Raw genomic sequence first — 27,821 nt, 5'->3', positions numbered from 1 at the left:
ATATTTGGTAGCTAGATGGTAAGTGGGTTGGTAGATAAATGGATAGATGGGTGAGTGGTGGCTGGATGAACAGATGGGAATGGATGGGTGGTAAGGGGTGGATGTATAGATTGGTGGATGAATGGATAAGATAGATGGATGGGTGAACGGATGAATGAGTGAGTGGATGGGTGAATAGGTGGATGGGTGTGTGCATATATATGTATTATGTATGGATAGGTGTATGATTGGATGCTTGGATAGATGGATGCATGAGTAGGTGAATAGATAGATGGGTGGATGAATGTAGGTATGTGTGGTGGATGGATGAACAAATGATAGTAGGGCCAATATCAATCACTCTGTGTATGTGTATGTATGCATGTATGTATGTATGTGTATGTATGTATGTATATGTGTATGTATGTGGGGGGTAGGTGGATGGGAGGATGGGTGGATGGTTTGATGGGTGGATGGGTAGATGGGCAGATGGGTGGGTAGATGGATAGGTGATTAAATGGATGGATGGATTGATGAATGATAGATGGGCAGATGGTTAGGTGACTGGGTAGGTGGATGAGTGGATGGATGGGTGAATGGATTGATGGATGGGGTAGATGGATGGATGGGTGGATAGACGGGTGAATGGATGGATGGATGGGGTAGGTGGATGGCTGAGTGGATAGATGGGGTAGGCGGATGGATGAGTGGATAGATGGGTGGGTGATAAGCAACAAGACCAAAAGCAACTAACTTGGGGGAGAAAAGGGTTTAACTACCTCTTATAGGTTGCAGTCCATCATCAAGACAATTCAGAGCAGGAACTCAAGACAGAAACCTGGAGGCAGGAACTGAAGCAAAGACCGTGGAGGACCTCTGCTTACTGGCTTGCTTCCCCTGACTTGCTCAGCTCCCTTCCTTTTAAAGCCCAGGTCTAATTGCCTAGGGATAGCACTACCCAGTGGCTGGGCCTTCCTACATCAAATTGTAATGAAGAATAGGCCCCACAGACACGGACATGGCCAATCTGATGGAGAAAATTCACCAACTGAGGCTCCCTAGTGTTTCCAGTATATGTCAAATTGACAAAAACTTACCAGCACAAAGGGACAGATGCACATATGGACAGATGAATGGATGGATAGATGCAGAAATGGATGGACAGGTAGCCAGGTGAATGGGCTGGTGATGGATGGATGCATGCATGAGTGGATGGATATATGATGGGTGGGCAGATAGATGGATGGATGTTTGGGTAGGTGAATAGATGGATGAGTGGATGGATGGGTGGGTAGGTGAATAGATGGATGAGTGGATGGATGGGTGGGTAGGTGAATAGATGGATGAGTGGATGGATGGATGAGTGGGTAGGTGAATAGATGGATGAGTGGATGGATGGATGAGTGGGTAGGTGAATAGATGGATGAGTGGATGGATGGGTGGGTGGGTAGGTGAATAGATGGATGAGTGGATGGATGGATGAGTGGGTAGGTGAATAGATGGATGAGTGGATGGATGGATGAGTGGGTAGGTGAATAGATGGATGAGTGGATGGATGGGTGGGTGGGTAGGTGAATAGATGGATGAGTGGATGGATGAGTGGGTAGGTGAATAGATGGATGAGTGGATGGATGGGTGGGTAGGTGAATAGATGGATGAGTGGATGGATGGATGGGTGGGTAGGTGAATAGATGGATGAGTGGATGGATGGATGAGTGGGTAGGTGAATAGATGGATGAGTGGATGGATGGGTGGGTGGGTAGGTGAATAGATGGATGAGTGGATGGATGGGTGGGTGGGTAGGTGAATAGATGGATGAGTGGATGGATGGGTGGGTGGGTAGGTGAATAGATGGATGAGTGGATGGATGGGTGGGTGGGTAGGTGAATAGATGGATGAGTGGATGGATGGGTGGGTGGGTAGGTGAATAGATGGATGAGTGGATGGATGGATGAGTGGGTAGGTGAATAGATGGATGAGTGGATGGATGGGTGGGTGGGTAGGTGAATAGATGGATGAGTGGATGGATGGATGGGTGGGTAGGTGAATAGATGGATGAGTGGATGGATGGATGGGTGGATGCATGGATGGGTAAGTGGATGGATGAATAGACAAATAACAGATAGTAGGGCCAATATCAATCACTCTGTCCTCTTGTCCACAAATCATGCCACTCTCAAGTGTCTGCTTTCTGAAGTAGCAGGGAACTCTCCTTTCAAGGCAACCCTCTCCTCTCTGGAAACATTCTTTCTTCTTTTGAACTCAAATCACTCTGGCCACATGTCCTTCCTGGCTGTCTTGCTAGGACAGGAACAGGGATGAGGAGACAGGCACAGCATGAGCTAGCTTCCTTGGCAATCTGGTCCCTCTGGTTGACCTACTCAGCAGCTGGCCAGAGGGAGGTCCAGCATACCTGGTCTCTGTCCATCTGAATTCTGTCAGGTGTTATGTATTCTATCTCCATCCTATGGGGAAGTCTCTGCTATGCATCCCGGCTCCTCCAGTCCCTTCTGGGAGATGCTGAGGTGAGACTGCTCTGACAGGCCAGTCTCATCTTGTAGCAACTGCGGCCAACTTACTGAGGGGCAGCAGAACTGAGCTGTGGACCCCTGTGACAACCCACCTGCTGCCTTCCCTTGGTGATACATCCATTTGACCCTAACCCACTCTTGGTACTCCATGGTCCCCAGGTTTCCCATGTTCTGGTTTCCTGACTCGGCTAGAGGCCACTCCAACTGGGATGTGCCCATTCTCCCAGCATGGGGATGGAGGACAGCTGAGGGTTGGCCAGCTGTGCTGAGATGTGCCTATTCTCCCAGAATGGGAATGGAGGAGGCAAATGCTGGCCTGCTATGTGTGGGGAGCCGGCTCTGCCAGGCCCTGGCTCTGAGGCCTGCCCCAGTGCTGCTGGCCAGGTCTTGGTTTTCCTATCCTGCTCCTGGGTCCAACAGCACTGCCTGTCAGTGGCTGTGACTGAGCCTGGAAGCCACCAGATGTAAGCTGCTGGCCCAGCGCTGGCTCTGGGCAACTCCTTACCAGCAAGGCCCCCTCCCTCCCTCCTGGAGCCACTAGCCTCCAGTGTTCTCCAGTGAGTCACAGTGACTAAGCCCAACCAGAAGAACAATAGGCTGGGCTGTTTGTCCCTGGGTCTGAGCCAGAAGACAGGGCAGGGGGCTGGCTGGTAAGGGCACCCACCCCGGTGGTAGGTGCCCACGGCCACTTAGCAGACCATGATGTCTTGTGCCAAGGAAGGATGCTCTTAGTAGCTTCTGAGCCTGCAGTGCCTTCCCTGCTCTGAGTACAGCCTGGGGTGCTGGGGAGGGCAATAGCCTCCAGACCTGGGGACCAGGAAGGATTCCTGGGGTGCCCAGCCTTCCCTGGAGGTGATGCAGGAACAGGGAACTGGGACTAAAAAGAGGGGAAATGGAGACCCAGGGGGAGGGAGAAAAGGGAGGAGGGAGAGGAAGGAGGGAGGGGAAGGGATGGGGAGGGCAGGAAACTGAGATGGGGATGGAGACACCAGAGGGGAAGAAGAGAGGGAGGCAGGAGAGCCAGGGGGTCAGGGGCAGCTGAGGCCTAGATCAGGGAAGAGAGAGGCAGAGATCAGGGAGAACTGGACTCAGAGAGGGCTCAGCAGGCAGGCAGAGATGGGCAAGGGGCTCTGAGGATGGGGAGGCGGCCCGTGGGCCCAGGACCCAGAGTGAAACCTTGGGCAGAAGCTGCCAAGGTGGCCTGAGGGGGGCATGCTGCCCTGCTGCCCGGGAGCGGGCGTGGAGGTCCAGCCAGGCCCCCACGCTGCAGGGCTGGGAGGGTTTCTCTCTGACATTTTTACTAGTCTCGGAAGGAGGAGGAGGTGGTGGAGGTGGAGGAGACCGAGGGGGCGGAGAAGGGGGCTGGGGGACAAAAGGGAAGCGGCTGCTAGGCGTCCTGAGGAGGGAGAGAGGAGAGAGACCCACAGAGACAGGGTCCAGGGACAGTGGAAGAGCCTGGGGGCTGCCAGCTGGGAGTCAGACTCAGACCCCTGCCCCCAGGGGCTGGAGGGACTGAAGACAGACAGATGCCAGGTCACAGAGACAGACAGACAGAGGAGACAAAGGAGGGGGCTTCAGAGCCAGAGAGACCAGACAACTAGACGGAGGAGGGGGGCAGGGACAAGAGAGGGACAGGGACACAAAGAGAGGAATAGAGAGAAGAAAAGGGAGAGGAGACGGGAGAGGAGAGCGGAGAGCAAAGGTTCTGGGCCATAGCACCAGGAGCCTTTGAAGCCTCAGGCTGTGTCCCCAGGGCCAGGGTCAGGCCAGGTCGCCAGCGAGACGGCAGGCAGGCCCGCAGCATGAATGGCCCCGCACTCCCGAGGAGAAATTCTAGCAAACGGGGCCTGGAGAAGCTGTTGAGGTAGGTCCCTCCCGGCCCAGGCACGGTGCCCTCAGTGCCCTGCCGACAGTGGCACCCCCTTGGGCCCAGGCTGGCGGATGTGTGGCCCAGAGGCGGTGCCAGGCCACCCGTGCATGCACGTGCACAGGAAGATGCTAAAGCCCAGCACGAAGCCTTCTTCCTGGTCAGCTGGGTTGCCATATTCCCTTTCTCCTCCTCCCACCTCTCCTCCTGTATCCCCAGGACCCACTGAGAGTGCATTCTTGGAGTAAATGCCAAGCCCCGCCCCCAACATGTTGTCTTGCGGCCCCTGGGGACCATCCAGTCACCCCTGAATTTACAGATGAGACTGGACTGGCCACCACAGGCCCCAGCACCCCTTTGCGTTCCAGCTATGAGTGGGAGGCATCGGAGCCTCAGGAAATCCTGGTTCTCTGGCCACTGGGCCGCTGGCTTTTGAGGGGCTCATTCATTCACTGGCTTCTTCCAGGGTAAAATGTGTGAGGAAAAGGGCCCAGGTCCTTGAACCTCAACCACGCCCTGTGATGATGTGCTCATCGGCTTCTTTGAGACACTAGCCAGGCCCTTTCCCTCCCTCGACCTTCCAACTTCAAGGTCTGTCAAAATGCCACCTCCTCCAGGAAGCCTGCCACGACCTTCCTGGATAGGAGGGCTCTGCTCTGCTGGCCTGATGGCCTGTTCTCTGGCTTCCATGGCTTCTTAGATGTCAAGCTCCTAGGGTGGGCCTGGCATTGTTTTGCATTTCTGTGTGTTTGGTCCCAGCTCTCTGTGGCGAGACAGCTTGAATGGGGCAGATGCTGAGACGTCTCCAAGCCCCAGCTCCTGTCGTGGTCCCAGCCAGTTGTCAGGGTCAGGTCTAGCACCAGGGTCTGAGTTGACCTGGCAGCCTCGCTCCACCCCAGACTGCAGCCAGTACCACATCCGTGCCCTTTCAGGCTCAGCCCAGCCTGCCCAGGGCCCCCATGCAGAGCCGCCTGACTCAGGCCAGATGTCTCTCCTGCCCGAGCTGGAAAGTATCCTCCGTTGCCCCTATCCTCCAGTTCCCTATGTCCTGGAAATTTAGGAGTGCCTTTGATCAATCTTTGCAGCTCACAAGTGTCACTTGACAAATGGGGAAACTGAGGCCCAAGAACAAGGATCATAGCACCCTGAGGAGGGGGGGGTGTCAGGAAGAGCCCTGAGACCTAGCTCTGTGTGCACACACAGGAATGCCTGCCTACAGCCATCTGGGCAGCTGTGGCCACACCCAGCTCCAGGATGATGCCCTGCTAACCAGGAGTTGGGGCTGTGGGCCATGGGGGTTGTATAGAAACAGCACAGCCTTGGACAGGGGTCAGTCAGGCTTGGCACTATCCAAGGTCCTGGGCAGGAGACAGGTAGGAGGGGTCCCTGAAACTAAGGCCTGTGGGTAGTAGCCAGTGGGCAGGCAGGAGGGCAGGTCTCCTAGAGGTCTCTGGGAACTCTGCCAAAGTGGAACGGAAGTGTGGGCATAGGGAAGAGTCCCTTGTAGAGGGTGACGGAGAGTCATTTGTCCAATGTGCTGAGCAGGTCCACAGTGGACAGCATGGGGCATACATCTGCTCACCTGCACACTCAGTGGCCTGTCCCTGTGACACAACTGGGGCTGTGCACACCCCACATGCACCCATACACACACATGCATGTGTAGACATGTGCACATGGTAATTCAGTTCCGTGACACCCCACCCTCCCCCTCACCCCCACCGTCCACTGTAGACATGCTGTCCACTTTGCCCAGTCCTGGCACATCAACCCCCACCTTGTCCCTGTTGGAAAGTAAACTCAAGAGCACCCCGTCGGCAGGCAGTGAACCTGCCTCTCCCAAATCCATAGCCTTTGCCTTAGATCTTTCCCCAGGGACCCTGGCTCTCTGGACACACTTGGGAACAGGGTCCTACCTGTTTCTTCTGTGACAAGCTTTGGAGGGGGTGCTTTATACTAGCAGAGGCTAGGGTACAAGTTGAATCCAGTTTATATTCACGAAAAAGAATGCAATGGACCAGTGGGAAAATAGGTCCCATGCCCCCAGCCCAACTCTCTTCATCTGAGTGTGGATAGGAGCTGAGGGATTAGCATGTGACCAGCCAGACCTCGGGATGACCCCCATCCCCCTGTGCCAGGGACCTGGGTTCCCCATTCCTAAACCCAGGGTCCTCTCAGGCTCACCACAGGTCAGGACAGGGTTAAGGATGGTCACCTGGACTTTCAGCCACTCTCCTGGTCCTGTAGCCCTCAGGGGCCTGGGTTTAAGATTCTGGGCTGATCAGAAGTACCTTGGGGTTGGTGCTGGGCTAAGAGGCTGATCCAGGGGTCACCTTGGTGGGCATCCCCAGCCAAGGCTCCTTTGGGTGGTGTAAGGCACCCATCGGCCAGCAGATACCATGTCAACCCTGCCTATGGTTTCCCTGGGGTCTAAGGCCCTTCAGACATGCCCTCACCCCAACATGTGGCCCATGGGGCTTCTGGGGATCCTAGTGTGACAGTTAGGGTAGCAGATGGGGCTGGCACTCTGCTGGGTGGCCCAGTGGGGGGAAGGGAAGCCAGGCCTCCAACCACAGTGTCCAGGGAGGCGTGGCTATACAGGCCCATTGGAGGCCGAGATCCCGAGGGTGGGGTGGCCCCACCCTGGCAGGCCGGGTGGCCGGTGGGCGGCACCCCCACGGGCCGGGTGGTCTGTCTGCCAGAGTCGTCCTGCCTGGAGCCTAGCCGAGCCAGCAGCAGGGGGTACAGGGACCGAGTGGCCCAGCCCCCTGGGCAGGGTGTCAGGGCCAGAGCCCAGAGGACTGAGCTTCCGGTTCCAATCCCAGCCGGTGCGTCAGAGTTGGGTAGATCAGGCGGCAAGCAGCGACCAGGGCGCCAAGGCACCCAGGGACTCACCCACCCCATGCTGCTGCTGGCCTGGAGGGGACATCCTGGGGCTCTTGGGACCCTTGGGATAGCTGGAGGGGCACAGCCCCCAGGGACACCGCTGTAGGCTCAAAGCGGCTTCCCAAAGGACAGTGCCAGGATGGACCACCAAGGTCTCCAGAGGACAGGTGGGCACAGGGGCTATAGGAGGGCACAGGGCTGTAGGCGGGCAGGGGCTTTTTCTGGACAAGTGGCTACAGGTGGGCGGAGGGCCTAAGATGGGCACAGGAGCATCTTGTGGGCAAGTGGCTACAGGTGGGCACAAGGCTGCAGGTGGGACCTGGGAGCAGGAACCCCTGGGCAGAGAAAGGGAAGAAGGCTTTCAGGGCCTCATGCCAAGTGGGACCAGACCTGGCCCTCGGCCCACAGGACTGGCTGTGCAGTCTTCTGTCCTGGGGGGCAGGGGGGCAGGAATGTAGCTATGAGGGTCGGCTGCTATCCACCCGGGGCAGAGGACATGCTGAGGCCAACTGGGATTAGGACTCAGAGAGCTGGAGGGCCTGGCACAGGGTTGGTGGTGCCAGGGGGAGTCACGCACAAGCTGCCCCAGAGGACTGTGAGGGTCTCTCCGTGGGAATGTGTCATACCAGGTAAGAAATGAGAAGGGGGGGAGAGAGAAAGGGGGGACATGGGTAGGAGGCTCTTATGTCAGCCAGCATGGGGGGGGACTCCTCTGTTGTCCCCACTTAGCATATAGGAACAGAAGTTCGGAGAAACTGAGCAAGACGGGTGCTAGGTGCTAGGTGGTAGAAAGGGAGATAAAGGGGTTGTGGGAAGAGGCATGCAGGCCAACAAGAAAGGGCTAATGAATGGAAGGGAGGAAGAGAGGAAACAGAAGGGAAAGGTACCAGTGACCCTCTGGACCAGGACCCCCTGCCCTGGGTCCTGCCCTTGGACCCCCTGTAGCTGCCTGATCTCTATACATTTTGTATCCCAGGGGCTGAGGGATCATCCTGTCATGCACTGACAGTACAGTGTCCCCAAGTCCAGGACACAGCCTCTCTAAGCCTCAGCGTGCAGGTGTATGGTGGGGACACTGTTCATTTCAGCCCTATTTGGGCCAGGACCTGGGGTCTGAGAATCAGGGCAGGTCCCACTGACCTCAGCTAGTGTAACATGCACAGGGGTATGGGAGCCTCCCACAGCCTGTGGAGGCTGGTTCATTCCTACTTAGTGCAGCTTGAAACAATAAGGCTCGGGTACAGTCAGGTGCGAGCATAGTCCTGAGGAACTGTGAGGCTGGAGGTTGAAGTCGGCCAGCCTGGGCTGGATCCCCTCCTCTCCAGCACCTCAGGAATGATAGGTCTTTGAGGCTTTGGGTAGCACCTAGAGCTCACATGTTGCCAAAGTGCCAAGCAGGGCGTTAGGGTGGCAGGAAAATAGAGGCAGTTGTGGGTTCAGGGTCAGGTGCAGGACGGTGGGGTCGGAGAGTGTTGGGCAGACTTGGCTGCATGCTGTCACCGCTGTATGTCCATCCAGGTGGGCAGCCGAGTTGAGCAATCTGTAAACCAGTGAGCCAGTGGGGAATGGAGGCGTTTGGGCAGCATCCATGAGCAGAGCAATAAGTGAGGCCTTCGGGGTGAGGTGGATCTGGGCATAGCCGGCCAGGGAGGGAAGAGGAGGGGATGGCAGAGTCTCAAGCCGATGCCAGGCGCCGTCGCGTGTCAGGGAGTGTGCCAGAACCTTGCCTCGTGAGCCCCGTGAGTGCTCTGCCAGGGCCGCCTGCCACTCTGAGCCTGGTCCCTGCTGGGAGCTCAGAGCCGAGCTGGTCAGCATGAAGACATCTCTGAGGCCACAGAGCCTGGGCACCAGGAAGGGCTCATGGCTGCTGTGCACTTGGCGCCGGCCCCTCTGGCATTCTGGTCAGTAGCAGGGAGGACGAGATGTGCAGAGCCAGTGGAGGGAGAAAGAGTGAGCTCAGGCCAGCACAAGTCGCAGCATACCACCATGTGACAGACAGGAGGTCTAGGCCCTGATGTCCAACCCCAGGCCCTCAGAGCCAGGCCGGACTGAGCAGACCTGGCCAGAGGTGTGGAGTTAGGAGTCCTGAATGAGGAGTCTGCCAGCAATGGGCCAACCTGGGAGCACATCACAAGAGGTAGGGCCCCCAGACGGAGGGAGGTGATGGGCTTATCAATGAAACAGCACCTTGGTTCTGGTTCCTACTTTGAAGGCAGGACCCTGACCCAGCTTCTGCAGGCGGTGTGGAACAGAGGGTTCAGGCACAGGGGCACGTCCCCATTCTCAGACTCTGGGTCTTTAGGCAAAAGCTCTGCAGAGCCCAGCTTTAGACCCTTCTGACAAAGCTATCCCCTGAAGGCTGAGGCTCTGCCTGACAGACACCTTTCCCAAGTATAGAACTGTGGGTCTGCCCAGCCAGCCTGGGTGGTGTGATGGACAGGCATGGGCTGTGATCTTACACGCCTCCACGGGGTTTTGTGGTCCCTAGATGGCTTACTATGTCACCTCCCTGGGGTACTCTAGATGCATCTCTTCCTCACTCCAGAGGAGAGAAGATGCCTGCCTCCCCTGAGTGGACACCACCCCCAGGAGGGAGTGGGCAGGTGGCAGGTGGCTAGAGGCTGGATGGACCTCAGTTTGAGGGTAAGGCAGGTGTCAGGCTGGGTGGATGGGAGCCAGATGCAGGAGACCCTTCCCCTTGTAACTCCCACAGAGGCCAGGGACTCACAGGTAAGCTGGCTCAGGATGTGCCTAAACCCAGGGACATGGGGACAGGAGGCATAGGACCCTTTCCAGCACCCCTGAACCATGGTTCCCCCTGGAGATGTTTCCCAGATGTGCATGTGTTTATGGCTCTCTAGCAGCCCCTCCCTACACCATGTCCCGGGGGCAGTGTGGGTGATGACATGGCACCCTGAGTGCCAGTTGCCTCCCCCATCCCCCGAGGTGCCTGGTCCCCAGCTCCTGAGAGAGCCTGTGGCTTCTGTGGCCCTTAGTCTACACCTGAAGGTCAGGGCTGGCCCCCAACCCCTCTAAGATTTGCCAGGGCAGTAAGGAGCTTAGCGTAGTTGACACCCGTGGGTAGGGGAGTGCTTGCAAAAGGTGAAGTGGGTCTATGAGAGCAGAGACCTGTGCTGTGGTCCCAGGAAGGCTGAGTAGGGGACAGATAGTGGGCATCATCATACCAGGCCTTGGGGGCCGGGGCAGTGGCAGGGTTAGGCCCTGGTCTCCCTGGTTCCCCTTGCAGGTGGGTGCAGCCTCAGGTTCCCAGCTTCGACTCCCCAACTGCAAAAATTGGGGGCACAACCCTGCTCTGTTCCACAGTAAGAACTGAAGACCCTGACTGGGTAGGGTTTGGGTCCAGGAGAGGGTTTGGACCCGAGAGACGTCAGGTGAGCCAAAGGCGGAGAAGAGGACCAGGAAGGCCCCAGGGCTCCACAGCACAGCCTGAGCCTGGCACTGGGGCGGACTAGCAGAGACAACTTTCTCTATGGAGCCTTGGTCCTGAACTCCAGGGCTGAGACTGGCTGGGAAGACTGTAGGTTTGGGGGTTCCGAGTGCAAGCAGCTAGGTAGGGGTCTCCCAATGCTACACACTACCTCACAGAATTGGGAGTTAAGTCTGGTGGGGGCAGCACTGGTCCTGAAGGAGGCAAGTGGGCACACCTGTTACTAGGAGACGTGGGCAGCTTTGGGCTAGTTCATGTTGACAGTCCCCCATGAGCTCCGCCCACCCAGAGCCTTTTCCGTTCAAAGGCCACTGAGTGGCAGCTGCCTGCCCAGGGTGAACAGCGCCTCCTTCTGGTGGGAGGGAGAGCCAGAGTCCACAGTCTCCTCTAGGGCCCTCTGCAGGATGTGTAAGTCCCAGGACCCCAGGCTGGCCCTGGGATCTTACACAGAGGCCATGATGGGGGTGGGGGGGCGGCTAGGATCTTATGCAGAGGCCGCAGTATATGCGGGGAGGGGGCCTGGGATCTTATTCAGAGGCCACAGTGTGTGTATGTGGGGATCTTATACAGAGACCTGGTGTGTGGTGGGGACTGGGATTTTTATACAGAGGCTCAGGAGTGTGTGGTGGTGGTGGGGATCTTACATAGAGGCCTCATAGTATGGGGGGATCTTATACAGAGGCCATGGAATGTTGGGGAATCTTATACAGAGGCCATGGAGTGTGTGTGGGATCTTGTACAGAGGTCATGGTATGTGTGGGGGGGGACTGAAGTCTTATATAGAGGCCACAGTGTTGGGGGGGTGATCTTATACAGAGGTCATGGTGTGTGTGGGGGTACTGGGGACCTTATACAGAGGCCATGGAGTGTGTGTGGGATCTTGTACAGAGGTCACGGTATGTGTGTGGGGGACTGAAGTCTTATATAATAGAGGCCACAGTGTGTGTGGGGGATCTTATACAGAGGTCATGGTGTGTGTGGGGCCACTGGGGACCTTATACTGAGGCCATGGTGTTGGGGGTGACTGGGATCTTAGAGGCCATGGAGTGTGTGTGTGTGGGATCTTATACAGAGGCCACGGTGTGTTGGGGCGGGGGAGCTGGGGATCTTATACAAAGGCTCCAGATCATGGGGTTGGGCAAGTCTTATATTACTCCCTTGCCTCCAGACCTGGGGGTCCCACCTAGCCCCTGTCTCTGTTCCCCAGGGACATGTACCCCCAGGTTACTCTGGCCTCTGCACTGAACACAGAGCCCCAGGCCCCGCTGGGCTCTCAGGTGCCTGTGACTGACAGCAGCAGATTGGGAACCGCAGACCCATTGGGGTTGATCCTCTGTTTCCAACTTGGGTGTTCTTCCATCCTGGATGCACATATGACCCACGGTGAACTGAGCACTGGCCTGGGCTGTGCTCCGGGGTGGGGAGACCTGGAGGTCAGGAAGCCAGGGGATGTGGCACCCCAGCTTTCCCTGTGCCATCAATCTTTGCACTCCTTGGCTACCTCTAACCAATCAGACTGCTGCTGTGGGACCCCTCAGAGGTCTCCACCCTGGGGTGGGGCTCTTGCAGCCTGGACCTAGTACTCACTGTCTCTGAGGGCCCTCACAAGACATGCTGCACGCCCAGTCTGTACCTCAGTGTTTCACCCAGCTGAACCCCAGGTCCTGCTGCACATAGCACAGATCCCAGGCTGTCCTGTAGGCCACAACCTGTCCCCCATTTCCAGCTTAGTGCAGACTGGCTTCTCACTGACACTTCCTTTGGCCTGCATCCTTCCTTCCCATCATTCCCCACCAGCTCCCCAACATGACCAGGGGTTCCTGGCTGAAAGGATCGACTCTGGTTATGGCACACCTGTGAGGGGCCACCCTGTGGGCCATGCAGCCCCTCTGAGGTCTTCAAACTTCTCAGTCACCTGACTTTTGCATCAGCCTTTCTGTCTCTCTGAAGACCCTGCTCATCTTTCACAAACATAGTCAAATCATGTCCCTCCCCTCGGCCAATTTATTGTGGTACTTCCCCAGGTAGGGGAGCCGGGGTCTTGCCCAGTGGAGTGTGCCCCTCACTCACCTGCCCTCACCCCCACCCTGTCTGTGTCTAGCAGGGCACCAGCACGCCCAGAAAGATGATGGAAGGCGAACTGGACCAGAGCCAGGTGTCCTGGGTTGGGGGCTGGATTCCTGTAGCCTCACCTCAGCCTTGGGGAGGGAACTTGTGCTCTCCTGCCTGCCCCACCCAGCGCCCACCTACTGACCAGGGGCTCCGTGTTCTGAGCTCACCCCGCATGCCTACCTCTATGTCTCTTTCCAGAGTAACAGCCGAACAGCACTACTCACACACCCCTCCCTAGACTGCCCACAGGGAACGGGACCCCTACGTCCAGTGGGGCCTGTCAACAGCAGCTCCGGGGACATGGGACGAGAGTGGTGGCCTGCTGCCATCACCCAGGACAGACCCTTAAGAGGTCTGCGCGTGGGTACTGTGTGGTCTATCCTGCTAGCCTATGGCAGCCTGCACCCAGGAAGCCTTTCCTTGTTCTGTCTCAGGGTCTCAAGGGCTCTGCAGCCGCCTTAGGAGCAATTACCCCCTTGGTGGGCATTGATGAGGCAGAGGCAGCTGCTTCCCTGAGGGCACAAGGCCCTGGTGGTCTCAGGGGGTCAATCAGCTACTCCTGGTGGCTGTCCCCAGCGCCCAGGCTCCTCACTCCCTCCAGTCCTCCAGAACCTCGGAGACTGTGGTGGGGGAGAGGTAGCCTGAAGGAGCCGGCCACCCAGGACATCCTCACAAGGTCCAGTTCCTAGTCCCCTCCAGTACCCCCAGCCTGGAAACAGCCCGGGCTGACCTTTGGGTTCAAGTTGCCTGGAAGGGGCAGTCACATGGGCTGCCTGCAGGGGGCAGAGTTGGGACAGGGACAGAGGCCTGCCGACCTATAGACCCGTCCTTGGGAGGACAAGGAGCATGGGCAGCGGGAAGGGCCGAGGCCCAGGATGGGCGGTGTTGGGCTGTCAGTGGGGTCTGGCCAGCAGGAGGAGGGGTGAGGGGTTCAGGGGGTTAAGAAAAACAAGGTACCCAGAAGAGGTTCATCAGGCCAGGGTGGGGTGGGGAGGGGCCCCTTGAGCTACACGGCCCCTGCCCGGAATGGGAGCTGGTGGGGGTCCGCACCGCACGAGCCAACGCACCTGGGCGGGGACCCAGAGCCGATGCACCTGGGCGGGGACCCAGCCGTGCGGTAAGCCCTGTGCCAGGGCAGGCAGGAAGAGGGGGCAGGGCCCCATTCCCCAGCCCCTCGGGCTGAGCCCGGGGCCCCCGAGCCAGAACAGACTCAGGAAATGGCCTGATTGCGTTTGTACAGGAACACCAAATCCCTCGCAGCTGCGCTCGCCTGGCGGGCCAGGGCCACGGGCGGGGCGGCCATCGCCAGAGTCTTGACAGCTCCGAAGAGCGTGCCAAGGGGTCTGGGCCGCTGGCCGGGGGGCGCCTTTCCCAGGCCAGAGGCCCCCACCCCACCCCAAGAGAGCCACCCCCTTCCAGTTCCCAGAACGGAGCCCAGCTGTGGAATAGTGACGGGGTGAGGTCATGGGGAGGGGGTGCATTACTCACTACCAGAGGCGGGAGGGAAGGGGAGAGGGGCCCCAGGCCTCCTGAGCCTCAGAGCCAGCTCAGGAACTGGGAACAGGCTGCACCCCAGCGCTGGGCTTGAGGGGTAACCCTAGGAGACCCCTGCCCTGCACCCTCTGTGGGTACCCAAGACTTTGTCCAGGGAGGGCTACGTGAGGGTGACTGGGGGCTGTGCGGACCCCACAGAGGATGTTCCCAGAAAACACACCTTGGCCTCTGGCCAGGCCCGGGCCCAGCACCACGTTGTCGGGGTGACGGTTAGGAAAACAGTAAATAGTGAGGCAGGGGCGGCCCCTGAGGGAACTTGGGAGGGGATGGGACCTGCCGTTGTGTGATCCCCTGTTCTTCAGCCCTGCCAGTACACGTCTGAGGGTGACCCTGTGTGTGAGCATGTGCGAGGGACCACGTGACCACACAGGGGTGTGTGTGTGTGTGTGTGTGTGTGTGTGTGTGTGTGTGTGTGTGTGTGTGTGTGTGTGTGTGTGTGTTGTCCACCCTGCTCCGATGAGAGCCGTGTGTGGGGGTCCCTGTACTTGTGTGCACCCCTTGCTCAGGTTTTGTGTGATAGGGGTAGGCTGACGTGGCCTGGATTTTCTGCCCCAGGAGTGCCCAAAGAAATTCTGCTCCCTACACTTAGCAGAGCAGGTGAGGCCCTGGGTTTATTTAGAGTGAGACCCTCTCAGGGATCCAGACCCAAGGAGCTGACCTGTTTCCTGTGCCCCGTTCCGGGCTTGCACAGCCCACCAAGTACATGTGCACACTTGTGCCATATCGATACCCAGGTTCCTCTGACTCCCTCTCCCCAAGAGAGAGGATAGTTAGACAAGAACGTTGCACATACAAACTCTCTCTCTCTCTCTCTCTCTCTCTCTCTCTCTCTCTCACACACACACACACACACACACACACACACGCACACACACACACACACACACACACACACACACACACTCAGTCAGAAAGTGGGAACAAACCCACCAGAGGGGTCTCTCCCTATGGGTTGCAATGAAGCTGAGTGAGGAATCTTCTCTCCATCAACTCTGCCCTGACAGTCTTGGGGGGGGCTGTTGTATGTATGTAAAGGGAGCAACTCACAGCCCCTAGAGCACAGAGTTGCACCTCACCAGGTGGAACAAAGGGAAGCCTCCCTCACCACCCCCCATGAGGCCAGGGAGGGAGCCAGGAGGCCTTCGGTATCTGCCAGTGATGGGAGCCAGGTGTGGGGAATTAAGGGGGTTGCTTGGGCTGGGGAAGTTGAAGGCCTTTGTGAGGCTGAGGCAGGCAGCTCGGCTTGGGGGTATAAGGCAGGAGCGCAGGAGCGGTTGGACAGCTTGCGTGGCTGGAGTCCCATGTGGCTGGCGCGGGGGTGGGGTGGGGTGGGGGATGAGGGGTAGAGTGAACCTCATCGCAGAGCCTGTGGAGAGGCCTGGCTTTCGTCTGAGAGGCTTAGGGGAGACCTGGAGAGATTAGATCATGTGCTGGCAAGGCCTCCTGGCCAGGGGACTGAGGCCCAGAGGGGAGCGGGCTGTGGGGTCATTCAGCGGACACTGCCTGGGAAACAGAGACCCCAGAAAGGAGACCCAGGCCCAAGCAGCTCGGGTACCCCAGACTTTGGGCAGTGGGTACTTTAGAAACAGATTCCAACCTGTCTGAGCTCTAGGCGAGCTGGGGTGGGTAGGGGGGTGTTTTGTAGGGATGGGGTGACCAAGGCTGGACCCAGTGGCCCAAGGTCTGCTGGAGAAGGGCCTCCAGGTCCCCTGGGCCCAGGCTACCTTGCCTTCCTCTGACTATCCCCTAGCTTGGGAAGAAGGATTTGGAGGAGCCTGGGTATCAGTGTTTGCCTATTTCCCCACCTTTGGAGCAAACCAGAGAGACTCCATAGAGAGCTCTGGGTGAAGGTGGGGTGCCCTGCAGAGCCCCCCTCACAGCTCTCGGCTGGTCAAACACAAGGTAGAGAGAGGAAGGGGCTTTCCAGAGAGGACAGAGAACCTGGCCTGACTATAGGTCTCCTCACCCTCAGACCCTGCATGGTGGCTACCTTTACATCATGTTCTGTTCTCTCTGCAGGAAGGAGGCCTTGGGGGGGTTAGCTATCTGGCTAGGACTCTCTGAATCCCTTGCACCCTTTTCTCAAGCCCTCTTGGGTCCCCACCAGGAACAAAATGACTCTGCTCTAACACGGGAGGTGGCCAGCAGGAGAGGATAGCTGGTCACCAGCCCCCAGCACTGTGGACCCTGGTATCTCTTCCCCTCCCAGGACGTCACCCACGTGTACAGAGTCCTGGGATCTACCCCCGACCCTTGTAGAAGTACCTTTACAATGGCTTTGCATGACCTCAAATTCAGACTAGGCTAGGGACAAGAACTGGCCCTCACCAGCCAGCAGTGAGCCTTGGCCACCACCCTGGCCATGTGGCATTGTCTCAAGAAGCCATGATGCGATTATTCTTGTGTCTTCCCCATACCCCAGGCTCACTACTCAGTGGAGGGAAGAAGACGAAGAGGAGGCTGCCCGTGAACAGCGCCAACGGGAGCGAGAGAAGCTTCGGGACAGGGATGAGGATGAGGACAGAGATGGCTGTCCCCTGGAGCAGCCGGAGCAGCAGGCACTGTAGGCTACTGGGCTCTGGACACCCACTTACTGCCATGTGGAACCTGGGCAAAAACATGCTGGGGTCAGGCCCTGGGGTCAGGGTCACAATGTAGGCATGGAAGAAGGGGCCAGTTCTTGAGACAAGTGCTGTGGGCAGCCTCTGGTGACCACCATCTGTGAGATGTTGACTGGCCGGAGGGTCCACAGAGCTATGGGAGGCCTCCCCCTCCCAAGCAGCTGCCAGGGGCTCTGACTCAGGCTCTGGACACTCTGCCTGGCCCCAACCCCTGGCTTGGACTGGTGCTGACCCCAGCCATGAGGCCCTGGCCCCCGAGCCCCCCGCCCAAACTCTCGGCTGCCGGTGACTCATGAAGGCCACGTCCAAGTTGGCGGCCACGGGCCGGCTCGTTTCCTCCTCGGGCCCAGGAGGCCCCCGTGGCTGGGCTGGGCTGTTTTTCCAATCACGCTCCCCTTCCTCCTGGCCCTGTTTTGTTCCATTTTCTCGGAGTCAGCAGCTTTGGGCGGGGTGGGGTGCCACAGGGGTCATGGCCCCTCAGTCAGGTCCTCAGTTACTGGGTTCTTGTTAGCCCCCAGCCCCTTCTGCCCAGTCGCTCACCCTGTTGTTGAGGAAAAACTGTGGGTCAGAGCAGCCTCAAGGAGTCCTAGCTGTTGGGGAAGCAGAGTCCTGCCCTCAGGGAGTCCTAGACTGATGGGGAGACACAGCCCTACTCTCGGAGCCCTAGACTGATGGAGGAAAACACAGTCCTACCCTGGGTGACTCTCTGATCATAGGGAGAATCCAACCCTATCCCATAGCTATAGGGAGCCACTTCGGAGGTAGGTGGTGGCTCTTACACTTGGAGTTAGGTTTGAAGGGAGCAGGCAGGGAAGGGGACATAGGCTGTTACATGGGGAGCTTGTCCGAACCCCTCTTTCCCTGTTCTTCCAGCCTCAGCCTAAAGCCCCCAGAGGCATCTGAGCAAGATGAAGATGAAGGTTTTGGAGACTGGTCTCAGAAGTCAGAGCAGCGGCAGCTAAACTGTGGGACTGAGGGGCCTGTGGATGGTGGTGAGCCCCCTCAGAGTGCGAGTCCAGAGGAGAAACAGGGAGAAGACAGGTAAATAGGGTTCTCTCTGACCTCAGCCTGAGCCTGGGCTATGCCTCTCTGCAAGCCCAAAGACTATGAAAATTGTAGGGAGGAAAGAAGGGAGCTAGATGGCAGGGTGGCCATTGAGGGGGCTGCAAGGATAAAGCAGTGAGGACATTGCATTCCCAGGCTCCCCAGGGCCAGGGGCCCCATCCTGGCCAGCTGTGGCCAGATGGGGGGGCCGCCACATCAGCACACAGCTGCAGCCCACTTACGTAATGCAGGCGCTGCAGCCCGTGGCCGCCCGCCCTCCCCAGGCTGGCCGAGCTCCATTCCCACGAAGGGGAGCAGGTATTTCCAGATGTGTGCCTGCAAGGCGGCCCAGGGGACACACTTTCCAGATGTGTGGACGTGTGTGCTTGTCTAAATCAGGACGGTCTGTGGATGAGGGGCTGCTAGCAGAACCTTACCCTGCCCTTCCCCTAGTTAAGGGTTAGGTGTGAGAATGAGCCTGTTCACCCCATCATGCCTGGCCAGAGAAAGTCCCCAGCAGTGCTTAGAAGCTGCAGGCTTGGAGGACACTGCCTCGAGTGGACAGGAGCTCAAGGCTGTGCTGTCTAACCCTCTGTGATCTGACCCCTCCTGGACCCTCGGAGGCCTCTAGGCCAGCGGGAGCAACTGCTAAACTTTCTCTCATCCGGTGAACATCCCACTTCCATTTCCTGTACCCCAACAGCCCTCTGTCTATCTGGGGCCTTGGCTCTGAGCCGGCCTGCTGCCCGCCATCCTGGGCACCACTGCCAGCCTCAGTTTCCCCTTTGAGCCCATGGTCTTCCTGCATGCACACTCTGGGTCTGCTGGCTCTTTTGCTTCTATTCAACAGCAGGGGGCACTTTTGATCTTCCAGTGGTGCTCTGCGGCTGCAGCCTCCACCCTAACCCCCCAAAACCCTCCTGGCTGCCTGACTGCCAGCTCCTCAATGGCCCCTCTGTGTGGTCGCTGCTGGCTCGGACCCCAGCCCACCTTGGGCGGTGGGTTTCGGTCTTGGCTGGCATGTACACCGAGGGGCCTGACATCATGGAAAATACAAGAATTTACTATCTTCTCCGGGTTCAGAGCCACTCAAATGCAGAGTCACGCCTGGCTGCCCATTGGTTGCCCCCCCCCCAGGCCCCTCTCCTCAGTAATGCAGTCCCTTTCTCTGGCCTCCTCCACCAGCTGACCCAGCACCCCCAAACACTTTGAGCCTGGGCCCCCACCTCCCTCCCCTCAATGTGCTGTTCTGCTGATCACTTGCCCATATATGAGCAGGGCAGGAGCCCCCAGAGGCTGGCCTCATCCAGATAGGGGTCTGCGGGAGGCTCCAGCCTCAGCACCTGGGTGGCCCTACACAGTGAGGACTGGGCAGTAAGTAATGTCTCACAGGGGCCTTGGTTCCCTATACAGAGGCCCTAGAAGACGGTTGGTCTTGTACAAAGCCCTTAGACAGCCTTCTTCAAAAATGCTGTGGCTGGGCGGGCAAGGCTTGTCACTGAGCCTGACAACCCGAGTTCAGGCCCTGGGACCTACATGGTAAAAGGAGGCCATCTACTCTGCAAGTTGTCCTCTGACCTTTGCACGCGTGTGCATGCAGAGAGAGAGAGAGAGAGAGAGAGAGAGAGAGAGAGAGAATGACTGTGAAACTTTTCTTTTAATGCTGGGGTCTTAGGAGTCCTAGGTACCAACACAGACTACCTCCATTTTACAGATAAGAACCCTGAGGCTTGGACTGGGAAGGGACCAGAACCCAGCAACAAATGGCCCTCTGCAACCTGGAATCAACGTTGCCTCCCTTTCAATAACAGGTTCCCCCAGAATGCTTGTGAAAATCAGACCAGTGACCATGGGCTGCACCAAACTGAAGTCCACCTGAAGGGGCTGAGCCTGAACCAGGGAGAACCCGGTCCAGAAGACACTGTTGGGGATCCTAGGAAAGCAGAGGAAGAGGTGAGGGCCCCCCTAGGTCTGGGGCTGTGATACCCTGTAGGTGCCGTGGACTCAGACTGGCCTGGAAGAGCTATTGCCCCCAGCCCTGGACTTCAGTCTTGCCAGGCCACATTCTTGGAAGGAGGTAAAGCTGGTGACCCCCTGGGCAAGTTCCTCCTGCATGACCCAGAAGACACTTCCCCGCAACCAGCCAGGATTCCAGAGCTGCAGCATGTCAGGGCCAAACCCGACCTGAGGCCCAGGGAGGGGAAGACCGTTGCTCCAACAGGCCCTGGGTGGGGCAGGAGGGTGCAGGGAGGGGTCAACCTGAGCTGCCTGGGGTTTCCTATCCCTAGCACCTGACAAGCCAGCAGCCCAGGACCCCTAGCCCTTTGGTCTTGGAAGAGACTGTTGAAGTGAGCTCATCTCCCCTGAGCCCCACCATCAAAGTAGGTGAAGGCTAAAGTGCCCCTTCTGCTTGCCCATGTCCACTGTGGCTGTCCGAGTTCCCTTTGCCCCTCTGTGCTACGCTGCTAACCCTGTGACACAAAAGTAGGTGAAGGCTAAAGTGCCCCTTCTGCTTGCCCATGTCCACTGTGGCTGTCCGAGTTCCCTTTGCCCCTCTGTGCTACGCTGCTAACCCTGTGACACAAAAGTAGGGCTGAGTCTGTGGTCAGCTCGTTGGGGAAACAGTGAGCTGTCTAAGACCCACACCTCTGCCCACCCTCTACAGCTGGCCGATAGGACAGAGTCCCTGAACCGCTCCATAGAGAAGAGGTGCGTCTGTTTACTCTGACATTCTCCAAGCTAGGATGGGAGAGCCACTGAGGATGGGGATCGGGGCTGTGGAGTTCTAGAACTGCAGAGCTCCGGAAGGGGGTGTAGGAAGGCCAGGAGGGCCCTGGAGGGTCATGTAAGGCTCATACCCCCTTGTTCCACCCCAGCAACAGCGTGAAGAAGTCCCAACCAGCCTTGCCCATCTCCACAATCAACGAGCGCCTGCAGCAGTACACCCAGGCCACCGAGGTGAAGCGCGCAGCCCTCTGTGACCGGATTGCCTTAATATGTCATCATCCATCCCCCCAGCACCTCTCCACCTACGCAACTCAGCCTCCATCCTGTCACGCCTCTCTACTTAACCAATGTCTTTCCATCAACCCTCACTGCCTTCTCCACCAACCCTACACCTGTCATTACAACAGGCACACCTCTGTCCTGTCATACACCCCACTCAACCCATGTCCCTGTCACCATTGAACACACCCTCATGAAACTAGCACTTCATCAGCCTACAAAACTCCCCTACTTAACCAGTGTTCCTCTATCCAACCAGTATCCTCCATCAGCAAAGCTCTTCATTCACACTCATCAGTCAGTACCTCTCCACTCAACCAGCACCCTCTACCTAGCCAGCAGCCTCTACCCAACCAGCAGCCTCTACCCAGCCAGCAGCCTCTACCCAGCCAGCAGCCTCTACCCAGCCAGCAGCCTCTACCCAGCCAGCAGCCTCTACCCAGCCAGCAGCCTCTACCCAGCCAGCAGCCTCTACCCAGCCAGCAGCCTCTACCCAGCCAGCAGCCTCTACCCAGCCAGCAGCCTCTACCCAGCCAGCTCCCCTCTACCCAGCCAGCAGCCTCTACCCAGCCAGCAGCCTCTACTCAGCCAGCAACCTCTACCCAGCCAGCTCCCCTCTACCCAGCCAGCACCCCTCCACCAACGCAATACTCCTGTAGTCGCTGTATATCCCATCAGCCCTCCTCCATCATACACATCACCTTACACAATGACTCCCCATCCTCCAGTGTCCCCAGCTCCCCTCTACCCAGCCAGCAGCCTCTACCCAGCCAGCAGCCTCTACTCAGCCAGCAACCTCTACCCAGCCAGCTCCCCTCTACCCAGCCAGCACCCCTCCACCAACGCAATACTCCTGTAGTCGCTGTATATCCCATCAGCCCTCCTCCATCATACACATCACCTTACACAATGACTCCCCATCCTCCAGTGTCCCTCCATCTCACCAGTGTCCTTTCTTCATCTAACCCATGTCCTTCATCCATCTAACATCCCTCCAGCCCTGAGGCATGCAGCACAAGATGGGCTCCCACGTGACACGATGCACCTGTGTTCTTCAGAACCAGGTGGCTCACAGGGCACCAAATGAGGGACAGCACATCCATCCAGCATGCCTGACTTCATCCCTCCTTCTGGAAACCCCACTAGGGATCAGAGATAAACAAGGGCTGCAGGTACCCCTCTGAGGCTCACCATGGTGACTGTCCTGGGGCTCTTTCTCTTCCTTAGACTGCTAGCCGAACCCCCAAGCTGTGCCGCCAGCCCTCTATAGAGCTGCCCAGCATGGCCGTGGCCAGTACCAAGAATCTTTGGGAGACGGGGGAGGTGCAGACTCAGTCCACTGCCAAGATACCCTCCTGCCAGGTAGGGCCCCTCCCCAGGCAAGCCGGGATGGGATGGCCGAGTGTGGGAGGTCAGTCATCACGGGGCGCTCTTGGATAAGCAAGCAAGGGATGTCTAGGGTGACGCTTGGATGAAGCTTCTTCCACCCTGCCCTGGTGAGCAGGTACCATGCCCTCCTTCGATCCCTGACAAAGGCCAGGTGGGTGGGTCCTCCACTCTGTAGGCCGGCAACACCGGGCAGACAAGCAGGCCCTGTGGCTCGTGTCTGCCCTCACGGCCTCTACGTCTGCCCCAGGATATTGTGGCTGGAGACGTGAGCAAGAAAAGCCTGTGGGAGCAGAGAGGAGGGGCAAAGGCATCATCCCCCATCAAGGTAGGTCTCCACATGCTGGGCACAGCCTGGGCGTGAGCAAAGATGGCTCCAACTGTACCCCATCCCCGAGGACTTCCTGAAGGCAATGGGATCTCCCTGCCACAGTTGTCTCCTTGACTCTGGGTTTCACTCAACAGAGCACTCCATCTGGGAAGAGGTATAAATTTGTGGCCACTGGACACGGAAAGTATGAGAAAGTGCTTGTGGACGAGGGTTCAGTACCCTAGGCTACACGTCTTGGTGAGTCCAGGACCTGAACATGACAAAACAGGTCATTTGGGGACATACTGACACAACGGGGCCTGCTTGTCCATAGCTCGGGCCCTGAGGGCCAGCGACCTAGCCTCTGAGTCAGCCACATCTTCTGTTTAGCCACCAGTTCTGTCTTCCTGGCTCTGGGAAGCCTGAAAGTCCATCCCCTCAAGAAAGATCAGATCACCCCAGCCACCACTCACCCTTTCAGGGTCTTCCGCCATGTCCGGTGGGGCTTGTTGAGGAAGCAAAGGCAGCCTAGCCACTGCAAACCAGTGGTAGAGAAGGTGGGCAGGGATCAGCCCTCGGGAGTGTTGGGTTACTGTGCACCAGGAGCCTGAGGGTCCATAAAGGAGCAACTTGGCTTGGCCCCCCTGCCTAGGCGAGGGTCTCTGGGGGACACAGAGATGATGACTGCATGGGTACATGCGTTTATTAGTGGTGCAGAGTTTATTCCACAGCCGTAGTACCCATCACATCTGGGATGTGGCTGCCTACCTGGCCCTTGCTTCCTTCCCCTGTTGATTCCTGCTGCTGTAGTGGCTGTGGCAAGAGGCCTCTCTGGGCCCTTCTGAGTCCTTCCCCTCACAGTTCATGTTCTATCTGAGTCCAGCACATCATAGGGGTCTCTCCAGTGTCTGGCCCCAGCCTCTTGGAGTCTCTGGTTTGGCTGCTTTCTCAGCCCAGGGCTTACCCAGCTGTTGAGTCTTCACTATGACTAGCCTCCGACTCCTGATCTTCAGCCCTCCTAAAAAGCCCCTTACTGCCAGGGAGGCTCTGGCCACAACATCCACTCCACACAGGAGGATATCTGTCCCCAAACAGAAGGGAGGGGTCTACTAGCCTGGCCATAGGGAGGCACAGGCTACCCTGAGGCCAGTCCTTGGGCCCAACCCTTGCCTCTTGATACTTTTACCCTCAGTCTCCCCTGCTAGACTCACACTCTCCCTCCTGCGTTCCATTCCACATCCTAATCTGCCACCAGCCATGTGTTCCCAGCTTTGTCCGCCTCTCCCACCAACTGCCCTATGTCCACCCAAATGGCTCCTCTCAGCTCCCAGCTCGCAGCACCCAGTACCCAGCTGCCATGGCCCTGCACCTCCCTAACTTCCTGTGTTCACTCGTGAAAGCCAAGGCCTCACTGTATTCTCAGTCTGTCCACCCCACAGTCCAGACCACAGAGGCCGCTCTGGCCACCTCATTGGAGCCTCCAACCTGTTGCTGTCCGGTTGAAATTCTTGGGCTGGGGGCTCAGCTCCAGGATGGAGCAGAGGGTAGGAGGAGGCCGAACAGCTTCCTGAAGCTTCCGGGCATTGAAGCGAGGCCAGTACAGAGAGGGCAGGCGAGCACGGCCAGATAGGGGATGCTGTCCGTCCCCAGGCCCCACGGAGCGGCCACTGTGGGATTCAGCCAGTGACATGCGGTACAGAACTGCGTCCCACATCCTGGAAGCCCGAGAGGCAGGGGGCCGGGTGCTCACAGGGACCAGCACTTCTGGCTGTGTGGGCTCCGGGATCAGCTCCGGCCCTGGTAACGGGGGCTCCTCTGTCTCCTCCATCAGCTGTTTCTTCAGACGTGTCCAGCCACTGAGCCGGGGCTTGGGCGTGACTTTGGGGACAGGGCATGGGTGGGAGCCTGAAGGAGCTGAGACAGCTGGGGCACTAGAGACACGCTTGGCCTCTAGGGCAGGACCGGCTATGGGAGGCTCCTCCAGGCACTCTGCTTCGGGAGTTACAGGGGCTGGGCTATAAGGCGAGGGGCCAGGAGAGTGGTAGGTGGGAGCTATTGGCACCACCACCCTGGCACCCGTCTCTCTGGACACTGAAGTCTGGAAGCTGGGTGACGGCCTTGCTATAGGGGGCTCCTCAGGCCCAGGACTTGCTGCCTGAGCCCCAGCAGGTAGTGGGCGGATGTGTGCTACTGGGATCAGCGATTGGGTGATGGGGGTACACTGGCCTGTATCTCCATCCAGAGCCATCCTGGGGGACTCAGAGGTCCCAGTATGTGGGGATGGTGACAGCTGGATATGCACCTGGGTGATGTGGGTGCCTCCTGCTCCAGGGGCCGAAACGTGAGCAAAATCACTGGGAGATCGAACAGATTCTGGGGCTGGGGCTTCAAGCTTTGCAGGGGCCTTGAAATGAGTGGCCAGAGACCTTTGCTGGGGGAGGTTAAAGGAGAAAGTGGATCTCTGTAGGGGTGAGGCCACGTGGTGGATGATGGAGGTATGTGGGGAACAGGGTAGGGGGGCCACCACAAGAGGGGCCTCAGCAGGACATGGGGCCTTGGTGGGACAGGGGGTCTCAGCAGCACATGGAACTGTGGTCTCCAGATCATGGCTGGCCTCACTCACAGGGGATAGGGAGGTGCGGAAGGCCCCAGGTGGGGTGGGGACTGTCCCCACCATCTTCTTCCGAGCAGCTTTTCTCAGAAGTTTCTGAAGGCGCTGGTTGTCCTTTCCTGGCTTGGGCAGCAGGGGTGGCGGGGCTCCCGGGGGGCCCTCATGTCTTTGGCCTCCTGCTGCTGGAGGCCTCGACATGACTGAGACGAACATCACTGGTCTGGGGTAAAGGAGAGAGACAACAGTCAGGACAGCTCTTTTGTGCTCTCAGGAGGGGCTCAGTAAATGGTCTCCCACTAGCCAGGATCAGGGGAGGCTGTGTAGATTTGGTTGCTACAAGCCGCCAGAAACTACAAGGTACTGTCTAAGCTTATGCATCAGCCACTGTGAATGGCTTCTTTGTACCCTGGTAGAGAAGTGAATGTACAGAGGCTCCAGGTCACTCAATGGGTAACAGAGGCTGGAACCTGCTTCCAGGGCTCTGTCTTCTGATGGCCCAGCCCAAAGCTGGCCCACCTGGAGCACAGACTTGGGCCAAGATGCAGGATCAGAGCAGAGACCCAGTGGTGAACTTCGAGCAGGATGCCTGTGCCTTGCCAGCTGCTGGCCAGTAGTGGGAAGTGGGAAGTACAGGCTGTCCACAGACACGTGAGGGGCTCCATGCCGTCTCCGACCCGACCACAGGCGTGTCGGTCTGCTATGCGACAGTGGTGAGGGGTGGCAGCCAAAAGGCTTGGGCAAGTTGACATTGTCAGAGGAGAGGTAGATTGGCCAGAAGGTAGGAGCAGTTTTTGCTGAGCTCGCCGAATGGGATATTCCCACAGCCCCCCTGCCTAGGGTGGTCCTGGTCAAGACGCCAATCTTGGCTTCTGGGCGCCACGTGTTTGCAAGGACGTTGACAAATGGCATATGGGCTGAGCTTGGCCGTCTGGTTTGGGGCGGAAAGAGGCCTCGGGCTGCTGCAGTGCGGGCTGGCTCTACGGAAGCAGAGACAAGCCCTGGCAAGGGGCCTGGAGGGGTCTACCCACACTCGCTCCCAGCTGCTGGCAGCCTCGAGGGGGCTGGGACTTGGGAATTGGGGCACCCCGAGGGGTCTGGCTCCTGGGGACCACATGGGTAGGTGCAGCATTTCTTCCTGAGCCAGCCCAGGCCCAAGACAGAACGTGCCCTGAGAAACAGGTCTCCCCAAGTGGCCACTGCAAGCAGGAACTTCCCCAGGGAGTAGGAAGGGGCATGATGATGGGATCCAATGTCTACTAGGGCGATAGAGGCATGGGGGTGGGTCATGACCTCTCTTCTGGCCCCAGCCTAATGCACCCCATACCTTTGCCTGTGCTTCAGCAGGTGTAGGTGAGTGTTCCCAGGGGAGACTCCAGTCAGATGCCACCCCACCCCGGCCAAGAAGTCGCTTCCCGTTGCCAGCCTTACCTGCTCTCGTGCCTCCGACAACCCGACTGCCACCACCTGCTCCTTTTTCTCCTGGACCCTCTGTCCTCTATTTCCTCCCCCTCTCTGATTCCCTCAACTCTCTCTTTCACCATCAGCCTAAGAGACCACCCTCTAGATGGGCCAAGATCTCCCAAAGGAAGCTGGAGGAGAGAAGGCCAGATCCCACCCAGATGCAAGGGACTCCTGCCCCTGTGCTGAGTGCTTGTGTCCTCTCCTGCCCCATTTTCAAACACCTCATGTTGTGTAATAAAGCTCCCTGAGTGCCCCCCATGCCCTGGCTCTCCTGTGCTCACTAACGGGGGAGAGACAAGAGAACAGGGTTGTCAGGACAGAAGGACCATGTCTGTTGACCACTCTACCCCATACTGCAAAGCTCTGCAGGCAACCACCTGTCCTGTCCTGTGGCCTTACACAGTGTTGGGTTCCAGGATCTGAGGTGTGGAGTGTTCAAATTGGGGTATCAGTAATGGATATGACCCACATTCCCCTTCTAGAGCGTTGATAAAACTTCCTTGCCTGAACCAAAATAGACCTCACAGCACCTGAACCAGACTACTTCCTCTGTGCCTGGCGGTGTCACTGAAGATAAGTGCCACCACAGGGCATCCCCATCTCATCAGGAGGGGCTCTGTGAAGGCTTGGTGGGTGAACAAGTAGATGGATAGATGGACGAAGGATGGATGGGTAGACAGCTGTGTGGATGCGTAGATGATGGATGAATGGATAGACAGATGAATAGGTAGGTGGATGGGCAGGTGAGAGATGGATGGACAGGTAGGTGAATGGGTAGACATGAATGGCTGGATGGACAAATGGATTGATAGGTAAGTGGATGGGCAGGATAATAGATGGATGGATGGACAGGTAGGTAGATAATGGACAAATGGATAGATGGATGAATAGGTGGACGGGCAGATAATGGATGGAGAGGTAGGTGAATAGGTAGATATGGATGGCTGGATAGATAGATGGATGGACAGGTAGGTGGATGGGTAGATTAACAGATGGATGGAGGGA

General features: G+C 57.9%; 1 protein-coding gene across 6 annotated transcripts in view; it reads left to right on the top strand.

Annotated features, from left to right (window-relative positions):
* Lsp1 (lymphocyte specific protein 1) overlaps positions 1-27,075 on the top strand; it is a 34,575-nt gene extending 7,500 nt beyond the window's left edge. For 2 of the 6 annotated variants that reach the window (XM_008839220.3, XM_017799673.2), the window contains exons 2-11: positions 16,800-16,940; positions 17,872-18,039; positions 19,854-19,995; positions 20,331-20,423; positions 20,708-20,751; positions 20,919-21,000; positions 22,276-22,410; positions 22,685-22,762; positions 22,900-23,002; positions 26,697-27,075. In XM_008839220.3, the coding sequence (XP_008837442.1) occupies positions 16,800-16,940; positions 17,872-18,039; positions 19,854-19,995; positions 20,331-20,423; positions 20,708-20,751; positions 20,919-21,000; positions 22,276-22,410; positions 22,685-22,762; positions 22,900-22,989 (973 nt within the window). In that variant the 3' untranslated portion in view covers positions 22,990-23,002; positions 26,697-27,075. Of the gene's footprint in view, positions 1-3,891; positions 4,375-16,799; positions 16,941-17,871; positions 18,040-19,853; positions 19,996-20,330; positions 20,424-20,707; positions 20,752-20,918; positions 21,001-22,275; positions 22,411-22,684; positions 22,763-22,899; positions 23,003-26,696 lie in introns of those variants that run through there. The other 4 variants (XM_017799676.2, XM_017799675.2, XM_017799677.2 and 1 more) reach the window with 4 other exon arrangements.
* The last annotated feature ends 746 nt before the right edge of the window (positions 27,076-27,821 follow it).

Source organism: Nannospalax galili, unplaced genomic scaffold (genome assembly GCF_000622305.1).
Source record: "Nannospalax galili isolate Female #2095 unplaced genomic scaffold, S.galili_v1.0 scaffold1639, whole genome shotgun sequence".
NCBI lineage: Eukaryota > Metazoa > Chordata > Mammalia > Rodentia > Spalacidae > Nannospalax > Nannospalax galili.
Note: the sequence above shows the minus strand (reverse complement) of the source record. Positions and strands in the feature narration are given on the sequence as shown.